Source organism: Phaethon lepturus, unplaced genomic scaffold, assembly GCF_000687285.1.
Source record: "Phaethon lepturus isolate BGI_N335 unplaced genomic scaffold, ASM68728v1 scaffold4233, whole genome shotgun sequence".
NCBI lineage: Eukaryota > Metazoa > Chordata > Aves > Phaethontiformes > Phaethontidae > Phaethon > Phaethon lepturus.
The window spans coordinates 167,718-192,002 of NW_010526906.1; the positions used below are offsets into that span (position 1 = coordinate 167,718).

General features: G+C 34.4%; 1 protein-coding gene across 1 annotated transcript in view; it reads right to left on the reverse strand.

The window, feature by feature from the left end:
- NBEA (neurobeachin) overlaps positions 1-23,310 on the reverse strand; it is a gene marked incomplete at both ends in the record, with an annotated part of 159,812 nt that extends 136,502 nt beyond the window's left edge. Inside the window, 5 exons of the mRNA XM_010283206.1 lie at positions 2,191-2,324; positions 2,751-2,948; positions 9,735-9,881; positions 15,288-15,407; positions 23,179-23,310. Of these exons, the coding sequence (XP_010281508.1) occupies positions 2,191-2,324; positions 2,751-2,948; positions 9,735-9,881; positions 15,288-15,407; positions 23,179-23,310 (731 nt within the window). The remainder of the gene's footprint in view (positions 1-2,190; positions 2,325-2,750; positions 2,949-9,734; positions 9,882-15,287; positions 15,408-23,178) is intronic.
- Between the last annotated feature and the right edge of the window lie 975 nt (positions 23,311-24,285).

Genomic DNA, 24,285 nt, shown 5'->3' on the forward strand with positions numbered 1-24,285 from the left:
CACCATTAACTCCTTTCTTTGCCTTCAGAAATTTTTTATTCCTTTATTTGCCTACTTTCTTGTTCACTTAAACTATTATTTTTCTCAATATCTGTATCCTATTAAGTTAAATATGAGAATATAATGCACATATATCAAAACCATGGTTAATTCAACATTTTAATTACAATTCATCAAGCAGCTATTGTTTAAAAGTCTTTTGAATATGTTCTTGAGGTAGGATCACATCTTCTTGTATTATGCATTTGTACAATCATATAGCATAATCATTTACAGGCGTCTTTTTAGAAGGTAATCTAATTATAGAAGAAAGGCATTGATTTATTCAAGAACAACATTTTTTCCTACTTACAGTTCAACTAACTCCAGAAATGTTCTGTACATTTTCAACTGAACTTTATGAATGTTATCCCTCACTGGAAAGACCACACACTTGGGAAGAATTAGTCTTTATCTTGACTTATAAAACTTACATTATATTAGCTCTCCATTTTTAAACAGACCTAGTTACTGCTTTATCATTTATTACATACTCAGCTCATTAATGAATTTAACATATATTTTATTCATATATATGAGCACATACACACATTATCTTCCTTATCTTCCTTAAATTGGAATAAAGCATTTTTGCCTACTGCTGTGCCAGTAAATAAAAAAATACAGGGAATTCTTTTTCCAAATTTATTTCAAATCAAGCATTGTTTTTTCTATTCCCCTTACTTCACAATACTTCAATGCAAAGTACATATTGGAAAACAGACTACAAAAAAGTAAATACCCACCAGGAGCCAATACACAACCAGCTTTTCTGTCTTCAACATGGAATGAAATAATTTGCACCACTATAATGCTTGGAAGTAGAATTTGTTATTTTTAAGACTGTGTTATTACTTCTAAAGTAATGAAATATTCTCATTAAAAACATTAACTTTTCACACTACAGAAAGAAAAAAAAAACCCAGCAGCCATCTTAGCTACCTATATTTGAGTTACGAAAGGGTAAAACAGATGACTCAACAAAACTTTAACAAATTGATTTTCTTAAATTGGATGGAGACAAGTGATCTTTCATGAGAAATTATACCGATGCATCACTTTCAGTTAAATTTTTCAAAATTGTCAGTAATTTTTGCCTTATTTAATTATTTTTCAGTTAACTAATTTTTTACTGAACTATCTAATGCAATAGCAAATATCCAGAATATTTAATAGCATAGTATTCTAAGCAGTAAAATAAGCCATATACTCTGAATTATGCACCTATTTTACAAATTTATTAAAATACAAGAGTCAGCTTATGCTGCCCCTAAACACTCTTTTCTAGCAGGTTTTGGTGACATACCATCCAACCAGGAAACACCGTCCCAGTTCTTCAGCCATGGAAACCTTTTCAGTTTTGTTACCTCCAAAGGTTTAGGTGACACACTTTGTTCTGACACGTTTAGACATCTTGTGTTGCCACTAGAATAGGAGCTTGCCCTGACAAGCAGGTGGCAAGAAATCTTCTTTGCAAAAATAACTACCGCTGAGCTAGCTTTGAACAAGTCGGCGTGGGTACCAACAGGCTCCTAAGCAGTGCTTTTCGGGGTACAAACGGAAGCATTCACCTAACTTCTGTGCAGGCTTTTCAACCAAGGGATTAATTCCACAGTATCAGACCAGAGACTTCATGTGTCCCGGTTTAAAACTCTCTTGGTGTGTCCCCAGTCACTGTTGCAATTGTAATATGGTCACAAAAGAATTGATCATAGCTCTATGACTTTCTGACCATGTATTAATATGGATGGCAATATCTTTCCTTAATTTGGAATGTTATTATATATGAACTGAAATGACAGAGACCTTGAGAAAGTAAACAACATTGCACTGTGAAGTAAAAGCACGTTGGTTTCTTTTAGAAGTTGCAAAAACTGTCTCAAAACTTTCCTTAAAAGCTCTAGAGTGATTTGAATTCATTATTTAATCCGATCAATTTTACGCCAGTTCCATCTGGAATCTCATCAGATTAATACAAATTACACATCTCTACAGTAAACTACTTTTAAAAACATAATACTATTTTCAAAGAAACAAGGGTAAAATGTAAGTCACAGCATTTACGAAAGAAAACAAATCAAACATTTCCACAACGAAAAAAGAAATAATCCTAGCTTAACTTAGTTTTTATCTTGCTTGAAAGAAGCTTACCAAACTGTTGTTTCCACTTGACTGTCGTGCAGCTGGCGATTGTCTAACTGGGCAAAGAGAGGAAAAAGAACTTGAATCCCTCCAATGGAATGAATTGCGCTGTGAATGGAGTGCGTTACAATAGCTTTCACATCCTAAATTAATAAAATAAATAAAGAAAGAGAAAACATCAGTTACTTTCAATTTTAAAGGACAGTTACAAACATAACTTGGGAACACTTTAACACTGAATTAAATGCAAACTAAATCAGACTTGTTTTAACTTATTTTTATTAATTATGTTTCATGATAATCACTATACTTGGAAGTAAACATTAAACAGAAAAACTTCAGTATCGTGGCAAACTATGCCTTATTTTATTAAATATATATTTCTTAATGAAAAAATAATCATTTTTTTCTCTAGAAAGTGAGTGAAGAAAGAACAGTTCAAGTGATAGGTGTATTAAGGGATGAAAAAAATACAAAATAACAATCTCTGTGTACACTAGCACACAAATCCTCTAATTATCCAAATGATGTTAACAGTAATGACAGATCATTAATTTACTGGGACAAACCTGAAGCATAAGAGCATGGGGGGAGTGTACAAAAATTGAAGGATTTTCCTTTGGTGAGGATTCAAGGCATAGCTGAGCATCAGTAGCCTTCGCATTATAAGTAAAAGCAATGCTACTTGCAAGTTTCCCATCATACAGCACTTGTTTATGGTGCTCAGCCAGATGAATGTCACTCTCAGATTTAAATTTAAATGTGCTCTGAAAAAAAAAGAAAAAAAAAGTCTTACAAAGTAAATATTTTAGACAAAATCCTTGCCACAAAATGGGCATAAAATACATTGGACTTGAGAGGGAATATAGAAAGTGCTAAACTTTGTTTTAAATTTCTAGTAGTTTAAATGCTATTGAACAAGAAGCCGATTTTTAAATTTACTCCACATCAACACCTCAATATAATAATTGGTATTTATATATTATTATTTCTCTCTCCTTTCAGCATCAGTGTTAACAAGTTTCAGAAATAACTCTGGGAGAAATGTGTCACATTAAACACCTATAAATATGTTAAAATAAAAAAATGAGCATATAAGACATTAAAAATAAAGAACAAATTAAATACCTTGTATTTTAGTTTATGTAACTCACTCAAATGAGAATATTGAATCCCACACCATTTTGATTAAAGGATAAATTTGTTATTTTTAAACAGCATTAAAACCAATGCTTCATTAACAGTCAGGAGTATTTATAAACAAGCTACTTAAACTAAAAAAAAATTCCAAATAAAAATCTAAATGCCATATTTCAGATTAATGATTCTGAAACTCAAAGCTTTTACAAAGGAAGACTGAAATTTTCTATTATTCTTAAACATACCATGACTCATATCTGATCTAAAACTAGGTTTTCTGCCAACACTGACAAATCAATCAAGCACAAGAAGATAGATTTCTGCCTTTCTGCAAAGCGTTGTCAGATTGACTTGGCACATAACTACTTTTGCATGTAACAATCATTTGACAGTGGCAAAAAGACAAGTAGTAGTAACACACAGTGCTGTACTGACATCAAGTAAAGCAAATTTGTTTAGAAATGACCACCATTTAAGTAATGCAACATGTATATGTTATGTTTCTAAAATCTTTACTAAGTTTAAAAGAATGTGTTGCTGAGGTTCATTCTGAATCATTTTGCTTGTTTTCACTGGCTATAGCCATCACAATTCTCTTTTCGTCCTACCAAATCTTTCCCTCCCTCCCCCCACACAGTAAGAAATCATGAAACCATTGAAAGTACTGTCACTGGGTTTCGGTTATCCAGACTAGAAGAATTAAAATATGGAACTTACAGGCTATCAGCTGCTCTTTCCAAACAAATTACAGGTTCGTACCAATTACATAAACCCATAAAACCCATCGAGCTTTTGCAGAGCTCTCAAGGCTGCTGGAAACCCTGACAAAATTCTCCTGCTTACAGCCAAATGATGGCAAAGCGCATCTGCTCAAGTGACCGACACATGGCAATATAAGGTCTTGTGACAAGCATCCATTTGTACGTGGGTTGTAAGATTGATGTAGACTGAATAGACTGGGCACCGGGCTGCAGCTGCTGGAGAAGCCTTGGAGCAGATCTGTCAGTCAGCCCTGTCCCATGCTTGGTGATGTTAAGCGGGAGGGAGGCAGCGATGCCATGCTGCAAATGGGTGAGGTGCAGGTACCGTAACAGAGAACGCAAGTAGGAAGGGCAAAAGTAAGTGAAGGGGAAGTCATTTCACAAAGGTTATCTTTGGCTTCATTAGGAGGAGTGTTGCCAGCAGGTCGAGGGAGGTGATTCTTCCCTTCTACTCAGCACTGGTAGGTCCACACCTGAAGTTCTGGGCTCCCCTGTACAAGAGAGCCATGGACTTACTGGAGAGAGTCCAACAGAGGGACACTATAATCATGAAGCAACTGGGGCATCAGATTTGTTTGTGACTTCCAGAGGTCACTTCCAACAACCTCAACCATTCTGTGATTCTGTGATTTGCACTTGGGTTAGGAGTCCATTTTGTAGGGAAACTCCCGGTGATCCCCACTTACTGCTCTGTTCATACTGCAAAGGTGTTTTGAACCCGAGAGACTTCTTTTAGAGACTTCCTTTTGGCTGGAACTGCCTTGTCCTCCCACTGATGGCAGTCATTCTACCCAAAGGATCAGACCACAACCAATCTGACGTAAAAACCCCAAAATCACACGCTGTGGGTATTCAGCCCTCAGCACCAAATGTTATAATCTAGAAATGTGTTCCGATTGTGCCACACTACTTACTGAAGTAGAAAACCCAAAGAATGAGTATTATGGTTGGAGCTTGAGACGTGGTTCTGATACGGCTGGCTACATCTCACTTATCAGGAAATGACTGCTACAGATTACAGATTTGTCCTGAGGAAGGTGATGATGTATTTCTCCCCAGAGGGCTTTTTTAACTCTACAGATAAATCTGTGTGCACTTTCTGCAGAGACAGAAATAATTCAGTGATTTCACTGATTTCCAAGGATATCTGCATTCTGCATGTACTATATTTTGATGCTTTCCCACATGAAAACACTTCTTACCCAGAAAATTTTTCATGCGTCTAAGCTTCGTTAGATCCCAAAGCTCAGAATGTTTTACCTCTATATAGTTTTGCTGTTTTAAATATGTCAAAGTGTTCCAACATCAAATTTGCATCATTTCATTACCATGAAATTTTGCAACTTTCTACATTGCATATTTAAAAATAAAATCAGTTTTATAAACAAATTTTGGCATTATTGTACCTCCTAGTTTTCAGTGTTTACTATGCCTCAAGAATTTATCAGAGACCATTGTTTGAAAGTCAAGCATAAATAAGTTATGAATCAATATAATAATGCCTCACTTTTTTTTGAGAAAAACAAGAATTAAAGGGACTTTCTGCCATCAAAGCCTAACAGAAGTGATCATAAATTGGAAACACTAGTCTCCTACCCAAAAGATTATTATAACAGGGTGGGAAGAGAGGGTACAAATTCTGATATATAATATTCCTTTATTACTAACATTGATCTACAGAAAGAGAAAAGAAATTCAGTATACACATACTGCTCTAGGGACTTGGGAAAATAAACCACAGGAGGATAGCAGAGGCTGTTGAGCATATAAGCTCAAATTGCAAATGGTTAGTTACCGGTTACTGAAGGAATGCAATTTTGAGATCTGGTACAACCACTGTGAGGGCATAAAGACACCAAAATATAGCCTGAGATTTAACATATTCTGTATATGGTAAAAATATATACAGGATCCATAAGGAAGGTATGAAGGATAGTACTTGCTCCTACAGGAACAGAAGAGGGGAGAGAGCTGAGAATTACTCCAGCACTGACTTCTTCAGTAAAATAAGCTGTGTTTGATCAGGACCACTATTTAAACACCAGCAGTTTTCCCTTTCCTTTAGCAACAAGAGTGCTGCTTTTTGATTTACCGTTTACCTCATTCTGCTATTGTAGGTTCAGCAACCATATGTAGAATATTACCTTGTACTATAGAATTGGGTTAAGCAAATTTGAATTTTTAAGAGCATTTTGTGTGCGTTTGTATTAATGCATTTTTACCCAACCTTTGTGTATGACAAAAAGATTGATACTGCAGTACTGATCAAGAGCAAACTCAGATGCAGCAACATATGGAATGATCTCAGAAGTTGTTTTGAACTGCATATGGGAGGGTTAAGAAGAGTGGTACAGACCTGACAGGGCTATTAGGAAAGGGCTTTGTTGAAACATCCCTTTCAGCAACTGCAAGACTCGAAATGATCATGCACTCACATATAAAACCTGTGAGTGCAAATATTGAATTCTACTGTGTTTCTACTAAATATAATTTAAAATATCAAGACACTTTATGGATGAATTTAGGTAGACAGGGAAGAGGCAAATCGCACAGTTCTACTGCCAGTATATTTTCCTCATTTCCCCTCTTAAAAGTTTGATAACGTGTCATTTCTATGCGATACTTACTAAGTGTGTCAGCTTTTCAATATTGTTACTCACACAATCAATATAATATTTTTTGTTAAAAATATAAGTCTTTTGCTACAACTGAAAATTTAGTATTTCAAAATAAAGTATCTATTTGCTTAATAAATAATTTTTTGTATTAGGACATGCTGGTTACAACTAGATGCATTCAGAGGGACTTGTTGAGCATGTTTTATGCAGTTTTATGAACTGTTTCCATGTTACAACATTCTGTAATAAGCATGTAACGTGCAATAAATAATATATAATATAATATAATATAAACATTAGATATATAATTCTAAAAATATTATACATAAATAATAAATAAAGCTTATTTTAATGACTTCTCTAGTTAATTCTAAAATCTGTTGCTACTACCTGCATCACAGAATAGGGTCAAGGTGCAACAGATTCACTTTTCTTTGTAGATCAAGATCTGCCTTTTCTTGAACCATGTGGCTTTGCTGTTATTTGCAACATTACATACTACACATACGCACAGACGTGTGCCTATTGCCCTGTCCTGAGCTCTGGTATGTTGGTAGAGTATGCAGATTTCCCTGTATTCCAGAAGTCTTAATGTCAGTCATTGTAGACTGGGCAAATTATGAATGATTTGGAAGGGAGCTGAATGGGAGGCAAAATCATAGTTTCTTGTCATGAACAAAGCAGGTAGAATGCTAAATAAGGGATGGTCATTTTCCCTGGAGAATCAAAATCCTGGGATATAGTGGACTAAAGTAGGAATTGTAAATCAAAGGAACTACCACAGACAGTCATAGGAAAGAAAAAAACATCTGTATGAAGGCATTCCCCAAAAATTCTCAAGTATTTTGAATAATCCTCCTTTGGGAGAAAATCTTTGGCACAACGAGAGTTCACAATGCATCTAGAATAGTTGTTCTTTTGGAAAAGTGGAACAGTTGATTCTCCCTGTTGGCTAACAGTACCAAGTTAGAATGAACAGGATATGTAGTGAACTACGTAAGAAAAGTTTCTGAAAGGCCAATTTGCATCAGCAAGTCAGGAAAGAGCAAGAACGTGATCTCCAGTGTCCAACAATTTGAGCGACGTGTCAGCTGAGGCTCTCTTGGACTATGAAATACCATACTGAATTGTTCTGAGCTGATGGACATTTGTATTTGCACAGAATCTGAAACAATTTACAGAAATAAACTGAGACATGAAATAGGCAAGCTTTGAGTGAAAGCCATCATCAGTACCCTGAGATCTCTAAATTACAGGACATGGTTCTTTTTTGGTTGTGTGTAGATCTTGGGTTGGAAGAAGGTGAGAAAAAAGGGTTCTGTTTTGTCTTATTTTTTGGAAATAAGGAGGTTAAAGAAAGAAACTGTGTTATTTTTAGGGTCCTGTTCTAGGAACCTGCTCTCTTTAACTGTTCTTAATAAAGTATACTTTCAGATTCTTAGACAAGGAAGGAAACTACTTTAGAGAGGAAGGAGGCATTAACCGTGTCGGGAACATGACCTAAACCTAAAAACTTGATATACCAAAGAAAAATATCTCCAAAGTATTAAATTTCATCTAACTGACATTTTACAAAAATCAGCAAGAAGCTACAGATGTGAAGAAACATTTTAAGGGAAACCTATAAATCAAGCAAGGTAATTTGGCAACACTGTAATAAGGTTAGTGCAGTAACTACTGGAAACATTTAGCGTGAAAGCTTGTATGCCTTATGAACCACTTCAACACTCACAAAATATTACATAATAATTTTCACTTCTTAAAACAAATGAAAGAATTATTCCTATTTGATATCACTTCAGTATGCTGCTGCAAATCCAGGAACTTAATAAATTCATAAAGATTTACTACATTTATTATTAAGTATAAAGTTACATAACTTTCTTTTATATGACCAAAAAACATTTGTAGGAATATTTGTTCAAAAAAAATACAGTATTAAGCTTGGAGTAAAATACTCCTTGTTTGCACAGGTAATACACTTCTCTTGACTGAATGAACATTTTTAGTTTCAAGGCAGGTTTTAACCGTGAACCATATGCAGTAGACTTCCTCTTCTCCAAGTCACCTTGACACATATTTGTCTATTCACACTACATACATACCATAAAAAATATCTGCAGCCATCACTGTCATTCACATTTGATGTCATCAAATAATTGAGAGCAATAATTTTCAGCACACCAAATTCATATTATTAGAATCTAAATGTTGATTTTTACTTGCTATTTTTTAACGTTTTTGTTTTCAAAGCACATGATAGATACTAAAAATGATACTAGATACATCTAGATACTAGATACATCAGATGATACTGCAAATTTCACAAATCAGAAAAAGAACATTTGGGAGTAACCGATGGTAGAAATTCAATAGTGTTTAGCTGTGGTTAGATCCATTTTCAAGCCTTCTTCACTAGGCACTTTCTGCAGGCTTCTGCAAAGTATCTGCACTGTTTTTCTTGATGAAATAATAGTATACACAGCCATTCCAAGACATAAGTGATTGTTCACACTAGAGATCCAAGTTTATGCATGCACCATTTGTCCAAACCGTCCCCTAAAATGTCACTGGCAAAGCATGAGTAAAAAGCTCAACTTCTACTTCAGCTGAACTGTTTGAAACCATGCATTTGAACAGAATTGGTTTATTATGCCTTGTTGAATGTTAATCTGCCTTAACTCAGGTTTTAAACACGAACAGTAGAGAAGAAATTCCCTGGAATTCAGGCAAATTCCCCTGGTATTCAGTACACCAAATACTAAATTGCTCTAATCTGATTATGACCCAAAGTCATGAATTTCACATACAACATGTTTCAGCTATGCTTTATAGAAACAATTTGCATCTTTCAAAAAGCTGGTGGAAATTAAGGTTAGCTAAAATACCTGAAGAAATATCCTCTTTTGCTGAAAACAAATCACATAGCTCTACATGATCCTAAGAGGAATATCTACATGCATGCATATCTTCCAACTATATCTATCAATTATTTTCCTTTTCCCATTTTAAGTTTTTTAAGATCCATTATTACCTTATATCCAGGTCCTAACTGATGTATTGCAAAAATCTGTGCTGGGTTGAGTGCTTCAGTGAATACATATACTGCTCCAAGCTGGCCACAGAACACTCTATTAGCATCAGCAGTCTCCGAAGAGCCAAGAAAACATTTGTCATAGCTCTGTATCAGAAAGAGGCAACGTTAATAAGGTTTAGTCATACAAACGATACAATGAAATAATATTCATGTACAGCTACTAAAGCCAAAAAATAAAGTGAGACTGTAATTAAGAAAATAAATCAATCATTTATTACTTCAATACCTGATTCCCTGTAGTGAACAACTTAATTTTGAATATCGTAACTTTAATTGTTTTACAGGTCAGTATTACAATGCATTATGACTGGTTTCTAGGATTTTTTTTTTATTAATTGTTCAATATACAACAGAGAAAATTAGAACAGTACATTCAAGTACCAAATAACCTTCCCTATAGTCTTTTAGGAAATAAGAAAGCCTTGAAGTTCCTCATATTATAATCAGAACTCCCATTGCTAACACACGAGAACATGTGCTGAAATGCACTCTTCTTTCACTGTTGTGCTAACAGAGCTAAACATCTCTAGCAGAAAAAAAATATGAATTTTTATAGTTTGCAACTGGTGCACAGTATTCCTCTAGACCACAGCCTATATTGATTTGGTTTGACTGTAAACTCCTTTTCTGTCTTCCACAGTTACAAGAGATGTTATTTTCCATTCCTCTTTCCAAGAACTATTCCTCTGCACAAAGACCTTCTGCAGTTGTCCATCTGTCCATTTCCTATTATTTTAGATTTGAAGTGTTTTTTTGTGGCTTTTTTCCCCCCAATTTAAATTTATTTTGGAAGAATTAGGTAAATTCTTCTGTTGCTTCCAAGAAAAAAGGCTTTCAGATGAAACAAAGTTTAGAACTTAATTGTCTAGAATAAAGATTTGGGGAACTGGACAACAAGATGCAGCACAAGAGGACAACAACAGGAAGCACTAGGATCTTTGCAAGGCTATTCTCTCAGATTTCTTGAGTCACATGTACTTGATTTAATGGGAAAATGGATCAGGCCTCACTTTTTGAGCTAAATCAGCAAACCAGTAGAATCTGCATTAGGAAACCTGCTTTTGCATCTTGTTTTGTTGCTGAGTTTTACCCTAACAAAAACTTTTGTTGATCTGAAGAATGGGATCAAATCTGGTGAACTGCTACAGCAACTGATCTAAGTGGATAAGCTATTAACTAGGAAAAAGAGACTCTGGCTAAGGAGTTAGGAGGAAGTTGAAGATCTGGAGCTCAGCTTTGCAATGAGGTGAGGTAAGAAGTATCCAGGATATTATGCCTGAGTTATCCTCTTTTTGACCAAATACCTATTCTAATTTTTTCCCTTGGAATTTCTACATTTTTGTCTACATTTTTTTGTAGTTTTTTGGACAGAACCTGAAAAACATCTGAAAAAAACTATATCGAAATTGGTTCACAAAGTCATATCCAGGATGCACAGTGCAAAAGATGGGCTGTAAGAGCACTCTGACTACTGGTAAATCTAATGGTGAAACTTCCTAACAAATTTCAGTTAGTTCATGGAAGTCTTGCTTAGCCTTGAAGGCTTTACTTACATTTGCACCACTACTGTCAGAAATTGTTAAGTCATGTTGAGCAATTTCCATTCTTAATGCTTATTTGAGAAATTCGTCTGAGCTACCGAAGCTACCCTTCTTCCTAGTTCATACTTACACATTCTGAGACATACATTCTTGCCTATAACAAGGGAATTTTCCTGGATTCTTCTAGTTATCATTAATTGTAGAACAGCCGTGGTAGCTCTCAACAGATTCTGAGTTTTACATATAATTACATTCTAGGTCTGTTAACCTCTAGTAATTTCCAGTTCTGTCTTTTTTTCATTTTTACCAGATTACACTTGCCCAATTTCTGGTCCTTCATTCTGGATTAGCTGTTTCCATTATTTTTATTTAGAGTGGAGGGTTAACTCCTGATCTTCCTGTAATTTTTATTCACTTTTCCAGATGCCAAACAATATTTATTTATTTATTTGTTTGTTTGTTTATTTATTTAAAAATTAACACCCAATACTCATAGGCCATTTGGTCTGCACATATCTCACATTTCAACAGCTTTAAACCCAATGGACACCAACTGATCCAAGTTTGTTTGCCTACTACTGTACATCCCTGGTAGTATGTCATTAATGACCCAAAGATTAGGTGACTGACAGATCTACTTCATTCAGTGCCTTGGTCCAAATCCTATTTTATTCACATAAAGAAATAAACTCTTGGGATTTACGGACCTTGTTACTTAAGGACATAACTTTATCCTTAATAAACTTGACGTTTATAAGCCTTCCTTCAAATGCAGCCCAACTGCTACTGATGTCATCAACCTGCTGTTTTTTCACCACTTATGTCAAGTTGTTAAATCTTTCTACAGTTTCCTTATCATATAACAGACAGGCAAAGTTCTGTGAAAGACTTCAGGACATCATCAAGTTTATCTTCATCCAGCTATCTGAACACAAAGCTTCTGCCAAATCTCAATGTCCCCATATTCTAGACCTTGAAGAGAAGTTTTATGCTTTCTCTCATGTTACTTCCCATAACTAGGGAAAATTCCTAGTCTAACACCTGTAATAGCCAAGCTTCCAATTTAACTTCCATCTCAAAGTGTATTTGATCTCTTATAAATAATTAAATCCATAAGGCATACAGAGCTGATCATGACTATTGATCAACTAGCAAGTGCACATTTGATTATGTTACACCCTGTCATGCATTTCATTTCATCTTTTTGTCATAATCTCTAGCTATATTTACTCCTGTGAAGATAAACTGAATGCGTTATTTACCACTAGCCACTGTAACTTGTGTAGCATCCTAACACAATGAATCTCAGCATTGCTATGGTTTTTATAATTCATTAAATAGTAATAATAAAGTTGGAGCCAAAAATGGCTCTGTGGAAACAGTGTATCAGCAGCATTCATGATAGAAACAGCTATACAAAGAACCTATACTGTTAAATCTATCAGTATAATCTACATAAGCAGTTATGCACAATAGGTAATGTAAAGAAAGAAGGATTGTCTGACTTGCGTAGTTCTTTCTTTTCCTCCAAAGCTATTACAGTAAGGTATTTTCTTGCCTAAAGAAAATTTGTCTTGACTAAAGTTATATACAAGTGGAAGGGTATAAAGGTAGAAGTTAACAAATAAGCTGGATAATTGCTCAAGACTTTTCAAGGGAATGCTTTTAACAACTCAACCTTTATATGAAACAAGAAAGTTCTAATACAGTTAAAACAAGAGCTTCTCTTCCTAGATAATGTATAATAGTGCTAAGGAGCCTACATACACACTCCCCTATTTTCCTTTTTTGCCTTTTATGCACTGTTCCATTCATACATCTTTCTTGGTTTTCTCCTACTTTCTATTCTATTTCCTACTTCTGATATAGCGGATTTTTGTTATTAAAAAATAGAAAGCTAATGATAACTAGTGTTTTTCATAACTTAGTCTATGCTACAGCGGACAAAGTAAAACCTTGGCTGAAAATTAAAAGACTTATACCAAAACATCTGAAGATTGGTAAATGAATCCCACCTTAAGCAAAAGATTGTACTTCTGTTAACATGAGAAAGTAGAAAGGAATATTGTGAAGAAAATATGAATAGGAACAGCTCTTCCTGCTAAGCATTTATCATTAAGGATTACACACCACATAACTAGTAACTCAGCCCAGATCCTCTGAGACCTCAGCTGGCTTTTCAATCATCACATTCTCACCTATCACAAAAAAGTTCATATTACCAAGGAGAAACCATGCTTTGCAAAAACTGAAAGCCTTGCCTTTTCTTGCAAGTAAAAATGCTACCAAAAAAACAAAGAACGTTGATCAGAAAGTTTGGCAAGCAGAGCCCTCTTACTTTAATTAACATGTCAATATTTAAACTCTCCCTTTCAAATCCAGCTTTGCCTCTAGAATTTAGCTAATTTCCTTAAGTACAAAAGAACTTCCTTATCCTAGACAAGCAGTCAGAAACAACTGAGAATTATATTATAAATAGTTAGTAACAAAAGTGCAGCAAGTGGATGAATGAAGCACCTCTAAAAGTCTAGCACAACTTTAGCTGAAGGCAAAGCAGAAGTGAATCATTTTGTCTGCCTTCCCCATCTAAAATTTTGGGCCAGAAAGAGAGCCTGTGTTCTGCATCATTAGGTGTACACTCTCAAACCTTCCTAAGTAGAAGGTACAAAAAGATACCGCAAAAAAATTTTTTTTTGAAACTTATATAGATTTCATTAAAAGCATTTAAATATAAATAATATGAAAACAGATGCATTTCCTGTAAGAACATACTGTTAATTTGAACTCAGTCCAATTAACAGATACAGGTATATTTACAGGTATACATGCAATCTTCTCCAGGTAGAAATGACTGGTTTCTGCCTGTGGGACAAGCAGATGCAAGTGCCTTTGCTCTGATCTGGCTAATGCTATGCAACTGTACATCTCTCAGTATCTTTTAACTGGTTTGGATAGCCAACAAGGGAGGACATCTCTCTGTAAAAGTTCACTGGCCAAGAAAATTGCTCAGTATTTTAGGGATCCAATTTTGTAGCAGGCAATTTGTACTTGCTAACAATACTAATTAAATATTAATACCTTAAAACTTAGCACAGCATTTTTAATATTGGTCAACTGGTTATTTACTGATACCAAGTCAAACAAAAACAGGCAAAATATATTCATTGTTGGGAGATAGACGTAAGATTTCAGAGTTTGCTTAATATTATAAATCTCTTGACACTTTTCCACGCTTCTGTTTCCTAGCTTTTACTTTTTGTCTTTCTATCTTGTTGGTTTAAAACTGTAAACTCTGCATAGAAGAAATGACCTCTTACTATACTTATAGAGTGCTTAAAACAATGATGCGGATCATACTTCAGGCTACTCCGTTATACTGCAATTAAAAAACCTCCTTAAAATTTAACATTCAGTAACACAAAAAGCATAGAAATCTTTTAACCATTAAGAAGTATATCCTCTTCAATACAACCGAACTTAATGTGACACAAAAATGAGTACTTTTGTATATATTGGCAGTATGCATAGTCATTAGGCAGAATGAATCAGTATTTCTTAAGGACTTTTCTCACGATAAATCTGTAAAATCTGTAATTTTACCATATTTTCCTATGGAAAAAAAGGTAAGTATTGTTATCAGTGTCCTTTACACAGTATCACATATTAAAAATATTACCTATAACAGTCTCTCCAAACAAAATCTCTGAAAATGTCATTGAAATAGCTATGCAAAATGCCGCACCCCCCCCAATACTATAGAAAACATTAATACATAAAATCAATAATATTACATTTTATTAAGTACATAACTAAGGAAGATAGATTAAATGAGAAAGTTAAAAAAAGAAAATTTGCCAAGATCTAGAGAAAAGAAATATAGTATTTTTTTTTCTTTTTCAGTTTACTTTAAAATGCAAAGCTATGAGAAAGGAAAATAATAAAATCTTACATCATTCGTGTTAACATGCCAGGCCATGTCACCATAGGATACCAGCTGACCATTCACATAACACCGTATTTCACTGTTTCTCCATCGATTATAGATGTGTACAATGCTTATCATGTACCACTGTAAAGACATGGAAAATCAGTATATAATGGCAGTTTTTGTGCTATAAAACATAAAGTTAATGAATGGCACTAAAAATAAGTGACCAGTCTCGAAAAGTTATACAAACAGATGAATCCTTGCAAACTTGTAAAATTAAAAGTCAGGTCAGGGGAACTTCAAGTCCAGTCTGTAGAACCATGCCTAAATATAATGATGTACCTACCTGCATCCCTTTATGGGATTAGAGCCAAAAATGCATAAATACAATTAAAAATTTGAATTCACTTTCATTCCTGAAAGTGTTATTTGATTTAAAAGCCATACGCCGTAACAAAAACCACAACTGAGTTCTGATGGGAAATCCAGTTCTATGTGCACTTACCTTAACAAATTCATATCACATATCTCTGTCTTTTCATCATAGCGCTCTGTCAGAAATTATTAAATAAAAGGAAAAAATTCACAACAGCAAATTTTACAGCCCAGCTTAAGAGGTCATCCTGATTGCTTCATATGATTTTCTTCCTCTATTCTTTACCATTCCACCAATTTTTTGACAACCGTTGCATCATTAAAAATGCATTATATAATCAGATAAAGCATTACAGTTAAATGCTTCCAAAACCAGCTACGGTGATCTTTCAAATAATCTGTTCAACAGGAATCGTTATGCATGATGAGTAATTTCAAGAAGGAAACCTTAAGTTTCCTTTAAAACCAAACCTTTAAACTAATCTAAGACTAGGAAAGGAAATTTAATCTTTAAGGACTGCAAATCAACTCATACTTAACTATAACGGGTGTCTGTATCATTTCAAAATACATACAAACCAGACAAAAATGGACATACTGGAGAAAGTCCAGAAAGGGCCACAAAGATGTTTAACGATTGAAGCCTCTGACACATCAGGAGAGGCTGAGATATGGGTCTGTTTAGCCTGGAGAAGAGAAGGCTCAGGGGGATCTTACCCATGTGTATAAATACTTGATGGGCAGGGGATAAATAAGATCGAGCCAGGGACTTCTCACTAGTATCCAGTGACAGGACAAAAGGCAACGGGCACAAACTGAAATACAGGAATATGTAAGAAAGGTGGTAGTAAGCAGTAAGGATGGTCACTAGCACAGGTTGCTCAGAGAAAGTGGAGTCTCCTTGCTTGGAGATATTCAAAACCTGACTGGACAACGTCCAGAGCAACCTGATCTGTGTGTCCCTTCTTTGAAGAGAGGGTGAGAGTTGATTGTCTCAACACGTTCCTTTCCAATCTTATTGATTCTGTTGAAACAGTCAGCTCATCTGCCCTTGCCGACGCCATTTCATATTTTAGTAATTCGGAATAGTAATTTACAATTTACTGTTTCAATTATTATCTTTTGATTTTTATGCTCAGCTAAGTCTCTTTTTTCAAAGCAGAGAACTTCTGCATCCTTTAGTGAATTATTTTAATAAGTTGCTTGGTGACTCTATTCCCGAGCTGGGGTAACTAGATATAGAGCCTGCTAATATAAAAATCTGCCTCTCTCTATCAGACAAAATAAAAGTAAAAAGTTTTCACATGTTGATTTTGCAGTCAGACAGAGCACAGAATTACAAATAAAAAAGGCATGCAGCAAAATATATTTTGTCAGTAATTGTTGCGATAGTCCTCAAATCCAGCTGTATGCTGTTACGTACCTATAACATCTATATACATTAGAATACACATTTTTTCCACAACTTTTTCCAGGTCTTTAAAAATACATTTTCTTTCACACCCCCACCCCCCTTAAAACCTACAGTTCATAGAAGGGGGAAAAAACTATTAATGATACAACATTATATAAGAGTATCTCACTTACATATCCAAGTAAAGAGATTTATCGGGCAATACTAGATTAGGGACATACTGCTACAGCTTTGGCTTCTGAAATCACATGTGGCCAGTCTAATCTAATTTTTTTTCCCAAGTAATCATGAACAAAGTATTTTTTGTAGGCCATTCCCCACCCCACAAATTCAAAAAACAAACCCACAATTCGATAAGAAATTGTTGTTTCCCATTCTGTAGGCAGATTCTACTTCAGAAAGGAACATCCACCATAAGTCCAACAAATTATTCATAACTCAAAGTCTAGAAGCTTAACTGGTGACGATGCTAATCAGAAACGAAGCGCAAATGGCACAACTAGAGCTCTGCTTTCATCAACACTTCCTTTCCCAAAGCTTCCACACCACCTAACATAAAACTCTTAGAAGAAAAATTCCAATGTCCCCTTTCCTTCAAAGGTTAATTTAACAATAATCTCCACTAAGTGATGATGATTTTAAACACTTTCATCCCAAAAGCAAGCAATCTTTGCAATAGCACTATTCAAAGTTGTACCTTTTATAACTATTTACTCATATTTCCAGTTCTGATACTTTTGTAGCAGAGATCGGCTGACAACCATAAGCCCCAAGTCTTATCCATTTATCTTCTGTCTGTGATTTTTTTTTTACAGTGCTTTAGGAGCATTTCTGACAACATACCAGTTTGTAAGTCTGTCCCTGTGTGTAGTTTAAGCTTAATAGATCACTCATTCATTTGGAAACATATGGTACATTACTTTTGTTGAAACACAGCCCACACAGCCTGTAAGGAACTAAAATGAGCAATGCTATCTTGGAAGACCTTTGGTGTCCATGTCAACCTTTAGGAAAATTACATAATCTACTTTTTATAATCATTTCCCCCCCACATTAACCTCCATTTATGCACATGCAGCTTCCTTTAGCACAAGTTTCCTTTTTTCCATGCAACTTTTTTGAACCTTTGGCTTTGCCGCTATGTCAGAACACTACCTATGTCTGTTACTCTGATGAAGGCAGCTCTACAAAAAAATTGAACTTTTCTGTACTTGAATATACATGCACACTCACATGAACACAGAGTCTATCCCAGCTCATTCTCATAACTAATCCAGTAAAAAATTGCTCTTTTGCCTCCTGCACTTGAATTAACTAAATTTACACTTTAAACTGTAATTTATTTTTAGCCAGGGAAGTATTCAAGTATTTAAAAATGGTTTACTCTCTGTGTCATACTTATCACTAGCATCAATCTAGATAAAATGAGCAACAATTTTGCAAAGCTAGTTCCTAAAATAGAAGATGACAAGCTCCACCGAGTTAAGTCTATAACACATTCTCGACAGGAAAATAAAGGTCTTTCAGAGATTTCTGCTTGCTCACTTGATTTAGATCCTTCTACCCTTCTATTTCAATGAATATAAATTCTCTTTTGGCATGATAGCATAATTCCTTTAAGGCTTTCAGAGGAGTATAATGCCTAAAGTTCTTGGGGAATCCACATAGAATGTATCAAGTGGCTCACAAACCTGTTCTTAGGCAGAGTAAGAATCCTTCAAATAATTCAGCATAAGTGGGAGACAAGACTTCCAGTGCAATATTGCATTGCTTTGTCCTCAATATGTTTATCTATGTGTTTTCTAATCCTTCCTTTCAATTTTTCTAGCTTCTAGCCCATTTTGATAGCCAAGAAATCAGGCATGATAATATGTAATTCTAAATATCAGCAACACCTTTTTCTAAAATTGTTGTAATTTTACATCTACCATTTGTCTGACAAAATAGGTTATATACCACAATTAAAAGTTTGACAAATTTAATATTCAAATTTATTTGGAACTTGGGGATGCCTACTGTAGGGTCTTGGTAATTAATTACTATCTCTTATATTGATTTCTATATCTCTTCTACTGACATTTCAAGTGGAGACACTTCCTCTGACTTATCCCCATTGACTTGTCTTGTAGTAAACAATGATGCAATTAATTCAATTAGCTTTTTTGTTATGATATTATAATCTTCAAGGGCTCTTTAGTCAATCCAACTGCCCCTATGGACTGGAAAAAAAAGTTCATTGTCTTATCATTTTACATATAAACTGCTCTAACTTAAACTTTTCTAAGTATTCTTCATTTTGATACAACTTCCACTTTCTGAACAACTTCTTTTTACTTACAATGATCTCTAGTTTGCTATTTATCTGAGCTCAGGTACATTGTGAGGAGCTTTTAAACTTCCTATTGAATTTTTGGACTAATCGTATATTTGCTCTTAGCCTTTTGTATCTTTGCATTTAAGCAATTTCTCTAGCACTATCAAGCACCTCCATTTTTAATTGTTCCTCTTTTTTTTTTTAAGGAGTGAAGGGAGTTTTTTTCAATTCCTTTAAGAATAAAAATAAAAAATCCTGCATATCCAAGAATATTCTGCATTTTTTAAGACAAAGGCAAGCAAGAGTCAACCTCTGAGCTCTCTAAAAGTTTCAAAAAGAAATAATTTTAATAATTCAAAAAGAAATAATTCTGGTATTTAGAACTTTGAACTCTCATCCCAGTAAGATACCACCCAGTTTATAACAAAGTAATGTGAGCTTCTTTATACTAGTGTGGTTTGAACTCTCATCCCAGTAAGATGCCACCCAGTTTATAGCAAAGTAATGTGAGCTTCTTTATACTAGTGTGCTTTCTGATCTTCCCCAGTTCATCACAGATGCTATAATCATCCTTACCGTGTGGCTAACAATTTAATCTGAACAGTATGGTTTTCCTACATAGTTACTGATTTTTAGCGCACAGAAACTCTGCTGTTTATTGTTACAATGAACTTATTTATCTAATTAGGTTAAGTCTTTAACACAGGGCATCACTCTTCTATTGGCAAGAGCTGCCCCACTGTCAATCATAACTGTAAGTACAATTTGAAATGAGTGCCCACTGACGGTCAAGTCAGCAAAGCTTCTGATACTTACATTATTTCAATAACTTCATTTAAAATAGGCATTCCAGTTTCTCTTTGATTTTTTTAGATACGTGGAAGCAAGCATATATGCATGTCTCATAATGTCCTGTTGACTATGTCTCATTTATGTCAATGTTCTTTGCGGATGATGTACAGGCGTTTTGTTGATTTCTCTCCTGTTCTGTATCTTGAGGACATGGTTTTCAGGACTTTACTAATACACAATGAACCGAACCAAGTTGTATAATCTCATACAACATTTTGCTTCACCATTTAGTTGAAAAATTCCCTTTTTCAAAAATTTTTGAAGTCATGTAAGTGATGAATATTGAAACAAAACATGAAGTAATGTATTTTTCTTTTAAGTTCATCCTACAATCTCCTTCTCTATATCAATTTCTCAAAAATGTGCTAAGACCATGCCTCTCTGCTATAACAAGAGCCTCCTTAGGTAGTACTCAAAGACACTTCAGATAACAGTCTGTCAATCTTTTATACTGCTGAAATCTTTCAAACTTAATCACCCACTGCTTAGTAAGTCATACTCCTACTCCATAGCACAGTACAATCAGAGAGATGAGGCATCACACACCAAGTATTTCCAAAATATGGAACTTATTTCAGTCTATATTACAATTAGTAAAGGTGTTCAGGATTAGAAACACCAAAAAAAAAAGCTGATTGCTCTCAACTGCAAACTAAACTGTTCATATGTTTACAAGGATTGATGCTGAGGCATCCCTTTCACTCAAGGGAGTGAAAATTCCTGGGGGTTACTAATACACAGAAATTTCACTTTGGAGTCCCAAAAAGCAGTATAGACATCTTAAATGCCAACGGTATTTTAGCTCTGTTGAGAGGTCAGTCTATTATACGATACCCACATTTTCTTTTTGGCATACGATGACCAAATTTCTCCATGTATTTTTATAAATACTTGCTTTCATAATATTGTTAAAATACACTACTTAAAACCTAAAGTAACCACTTAACATGCCTTGAAGTTTTAAATCAACATTACATATTATTCTGTGACTCTTGTTATATGACATAGGTAACAGTGGGAAGACCTTCGCATGTACATAGTGTTTTTTTGACTTGCCTACATACACCTTTTGACCAGGTGGCTTGAATATATAATTTTACTGTGATTCAACAAAAAATAAAAAAAAAAAAGCATTATTGAGAAGTTTAAAGAGGATGATGTTTCTGGCAAAAGCTATTGCTGAAATGTCTACATCTGTAAGCAAATGGCTAGAAAACAGTGTATCTGATGACAAAAATCACACTTGTCAAGTTAGCATTTGTTACTGGGTACACATTTTTTGAATACTTCTCTACACATTCAATGCTTGCACAGTGGAACAAATGTAATACCCAAATATCATGAAGAAAATCAATCTGCATGTTAAACAGGATATGTTTTGACTTGATAGAGCCAGAAATTGTTTTTGACAGGTTTTCTTTCCTCCATTATGCACCCTCCCACATACATGTACACATAAGTTATTAATGGAAAAAATGTATCATATGAGACCACTTTGCAAATATATTCTAGAAGATTTATTTCAAATACTTTCTAAATCTGACATAGGACCCGAAGTGTATGAAGCATGATCTTTGAGGAATATAAAACTGGCATGGAAGTTATATATGTACATAGTTTAGCAGATCAGCAGATTATGATTTGAAACTGATATTCATATAATGAGATATACATGTACTAGCATTTTAGAATTAACTATTTTAAGTAGAATAGCAAAAACTAAAATTTACCAGGGATGTCAAGGAAACTAGTAATTTATAATAAAAATTATCAAAAGAATATCCTGCTAAAATATGAAAGACCGTTTCTTCATCAACAAGAAAAGAAATGATTGGCTAGATCCCAAAAGCTAGTTATCAACAACATAATCCAAAAGTTAATAATTCCATTTGTTCCTAGGTTGAGTGTTTATCCGTAACATCAGATGTGCTGCTTTAAAAGAAAACTGAACTGTCATTAAAACTCTTTTCTGGCTATAAAATTAAATAAAATTTGCAAAACAGAATTAATTAATTTCAATACTCTCAGCAGATATGTGCTTATAAGGCTTTATACATCTGTGTGCAATATGCTAGAAAAAGACATTACTGTGTTTTAAAAAACCACACATGACCTCAAAGCTACATGACAGAATTAGAATCAGTGCTTTTGAATCACAAATACAGACCAAATAAATAGTAGAACATAAAGCTGATGAGTGAACAAAGGCATTGCCTCCATATGAGATTGGTTTCTCAAAACAAAACAAGGACTGAAATTCAATATACAAATTCTAAGGCCATAAAAAAAGACATTAGCTTCACAGCAAAATATATACAAGGCTGTTATCAATGACAAACACATAATGCTCTCTGCACAGAGAAGTCAATGCTTCCGTCAACTAACAGAAATATTGAAGCCAGCAGAATCGTTGTTCTCCAAAGACTGCTAGGCATACAGTAGAAATGAACACTAATATGATTGAAAGAAATAAACAAAGTTTCATATGAAAAATGTGAAATCCCCAAATACCACTGACATAGAAGAAAGTTCACAGCCTTGCATGTCTCAGCAACAGATAACAAAACTCTAGCATTGCCAGCAAAATTGTTCCAGACATTGTCAACAAAGTTACCACGTACAGGCTGTTCAGAAATAGAATGATGGCCTTTTTAAAGTAAAATACAACCATTTTACAAATACTCAAAATTCTTCTCTATCTGAAGCTAATTAAGCAGTATTTTTAAAAAGTTGACTGCACAGAAGTGTTACTTTATAAATTATTACATCTTTCCTGAATTGATTCTGGTCTGTCACTGACATAAAACTTTGCATGACCATCAGAGAAGCTAATTATAAATAAGAAATTACAGATTATTAGTAACGCTATGGCACTAAAGAGATTTTAGCACTTCTTCCCAGAAGCACTTTGTCACATTTTCAATGTTATTCTTTATTGTGAATACCACTTTGCTTACCTTGCGTGGTTGAAAGTCATACTTCACACAGTGCTGGAAGCCTTTGCCTTTTGACTTCAATGACGTAACTATTAAGCAGTTGCCAACAAAATGAGCAGAATATCCAACACCTTTGCTAGTGCGGAAACTGAAAAGAAAGAATTATTAATGAAATTGGAAAAAGAAGAATTATTGTATAATAAAACAAGGTCCAAATACTACTTCACATTGCCATGAGAAAGAAAAGAAATTAGTATCTGGAAAAGCGAACTTAATTTCCTTTATATTCCCTCTCCCTACCATTTCTCTGGGGGGAGCTACTAACCTTCATCACTAACTTGATTCGAGGCTACATTCTAAAAATCAGTACCTTTTTTTTCTTCAGAAAAATCCAAGATGGTAAATGTTGTATCTGTCAGGTTTTTCCCTCGGCTTCCTAATTCATCACTACTTAAAATAACACATCTGATTTAAGTTGTAAAGAAAAATCCATCACAGAATAAATGTGAGATTCCGTGCAATTTTATGGGGTTGGGAGAACAATGCGGCTGGTATGACATAAAAATTTGGATTCAAGGTAATTACTACGCACAAGAATTATTTCTTTTTCAAGACTTATGATTTATTTAGGCTAATGAACTATAAAGCTTTAACCATCTGAATTGTGGATTTATTTTCATTTGTCAAATTGATAAAGGACTACAGTTTTAAGAAAGTAAGTTTAGCAAGGGTCTCCAGCTTTCCTATGACAAACATCATGAGGACAGAAAATGCATAAAGCTCATACACTTCTCTACCCATGTTTGAAAACAGAAGCATTGTAAAGCAAAATTCTGGACTTCTTAAAAGACATTTGCAAAGGCAGCTGGTGCAAATTCATGAATGGCATTACACAGAGCATTTTTAAAAAGTTAAGTCTAGATCTACAGTTATGTCATTTATTCCCTTCTGAAAAGCGAAGTACAAGAGAAGTCTGCTATAACTAACATGGAGCACAGGTTATACAGCTTTTAGTCTATTTTTTTTTAACTCATGGCTTGCCAAGTTAGGAAAATAAGCAATGGCTGAAATACAAGGTCTAAATGTTGAACTTCTGAGATTAAGATTTTCAAGTATAACAAAAAAAAA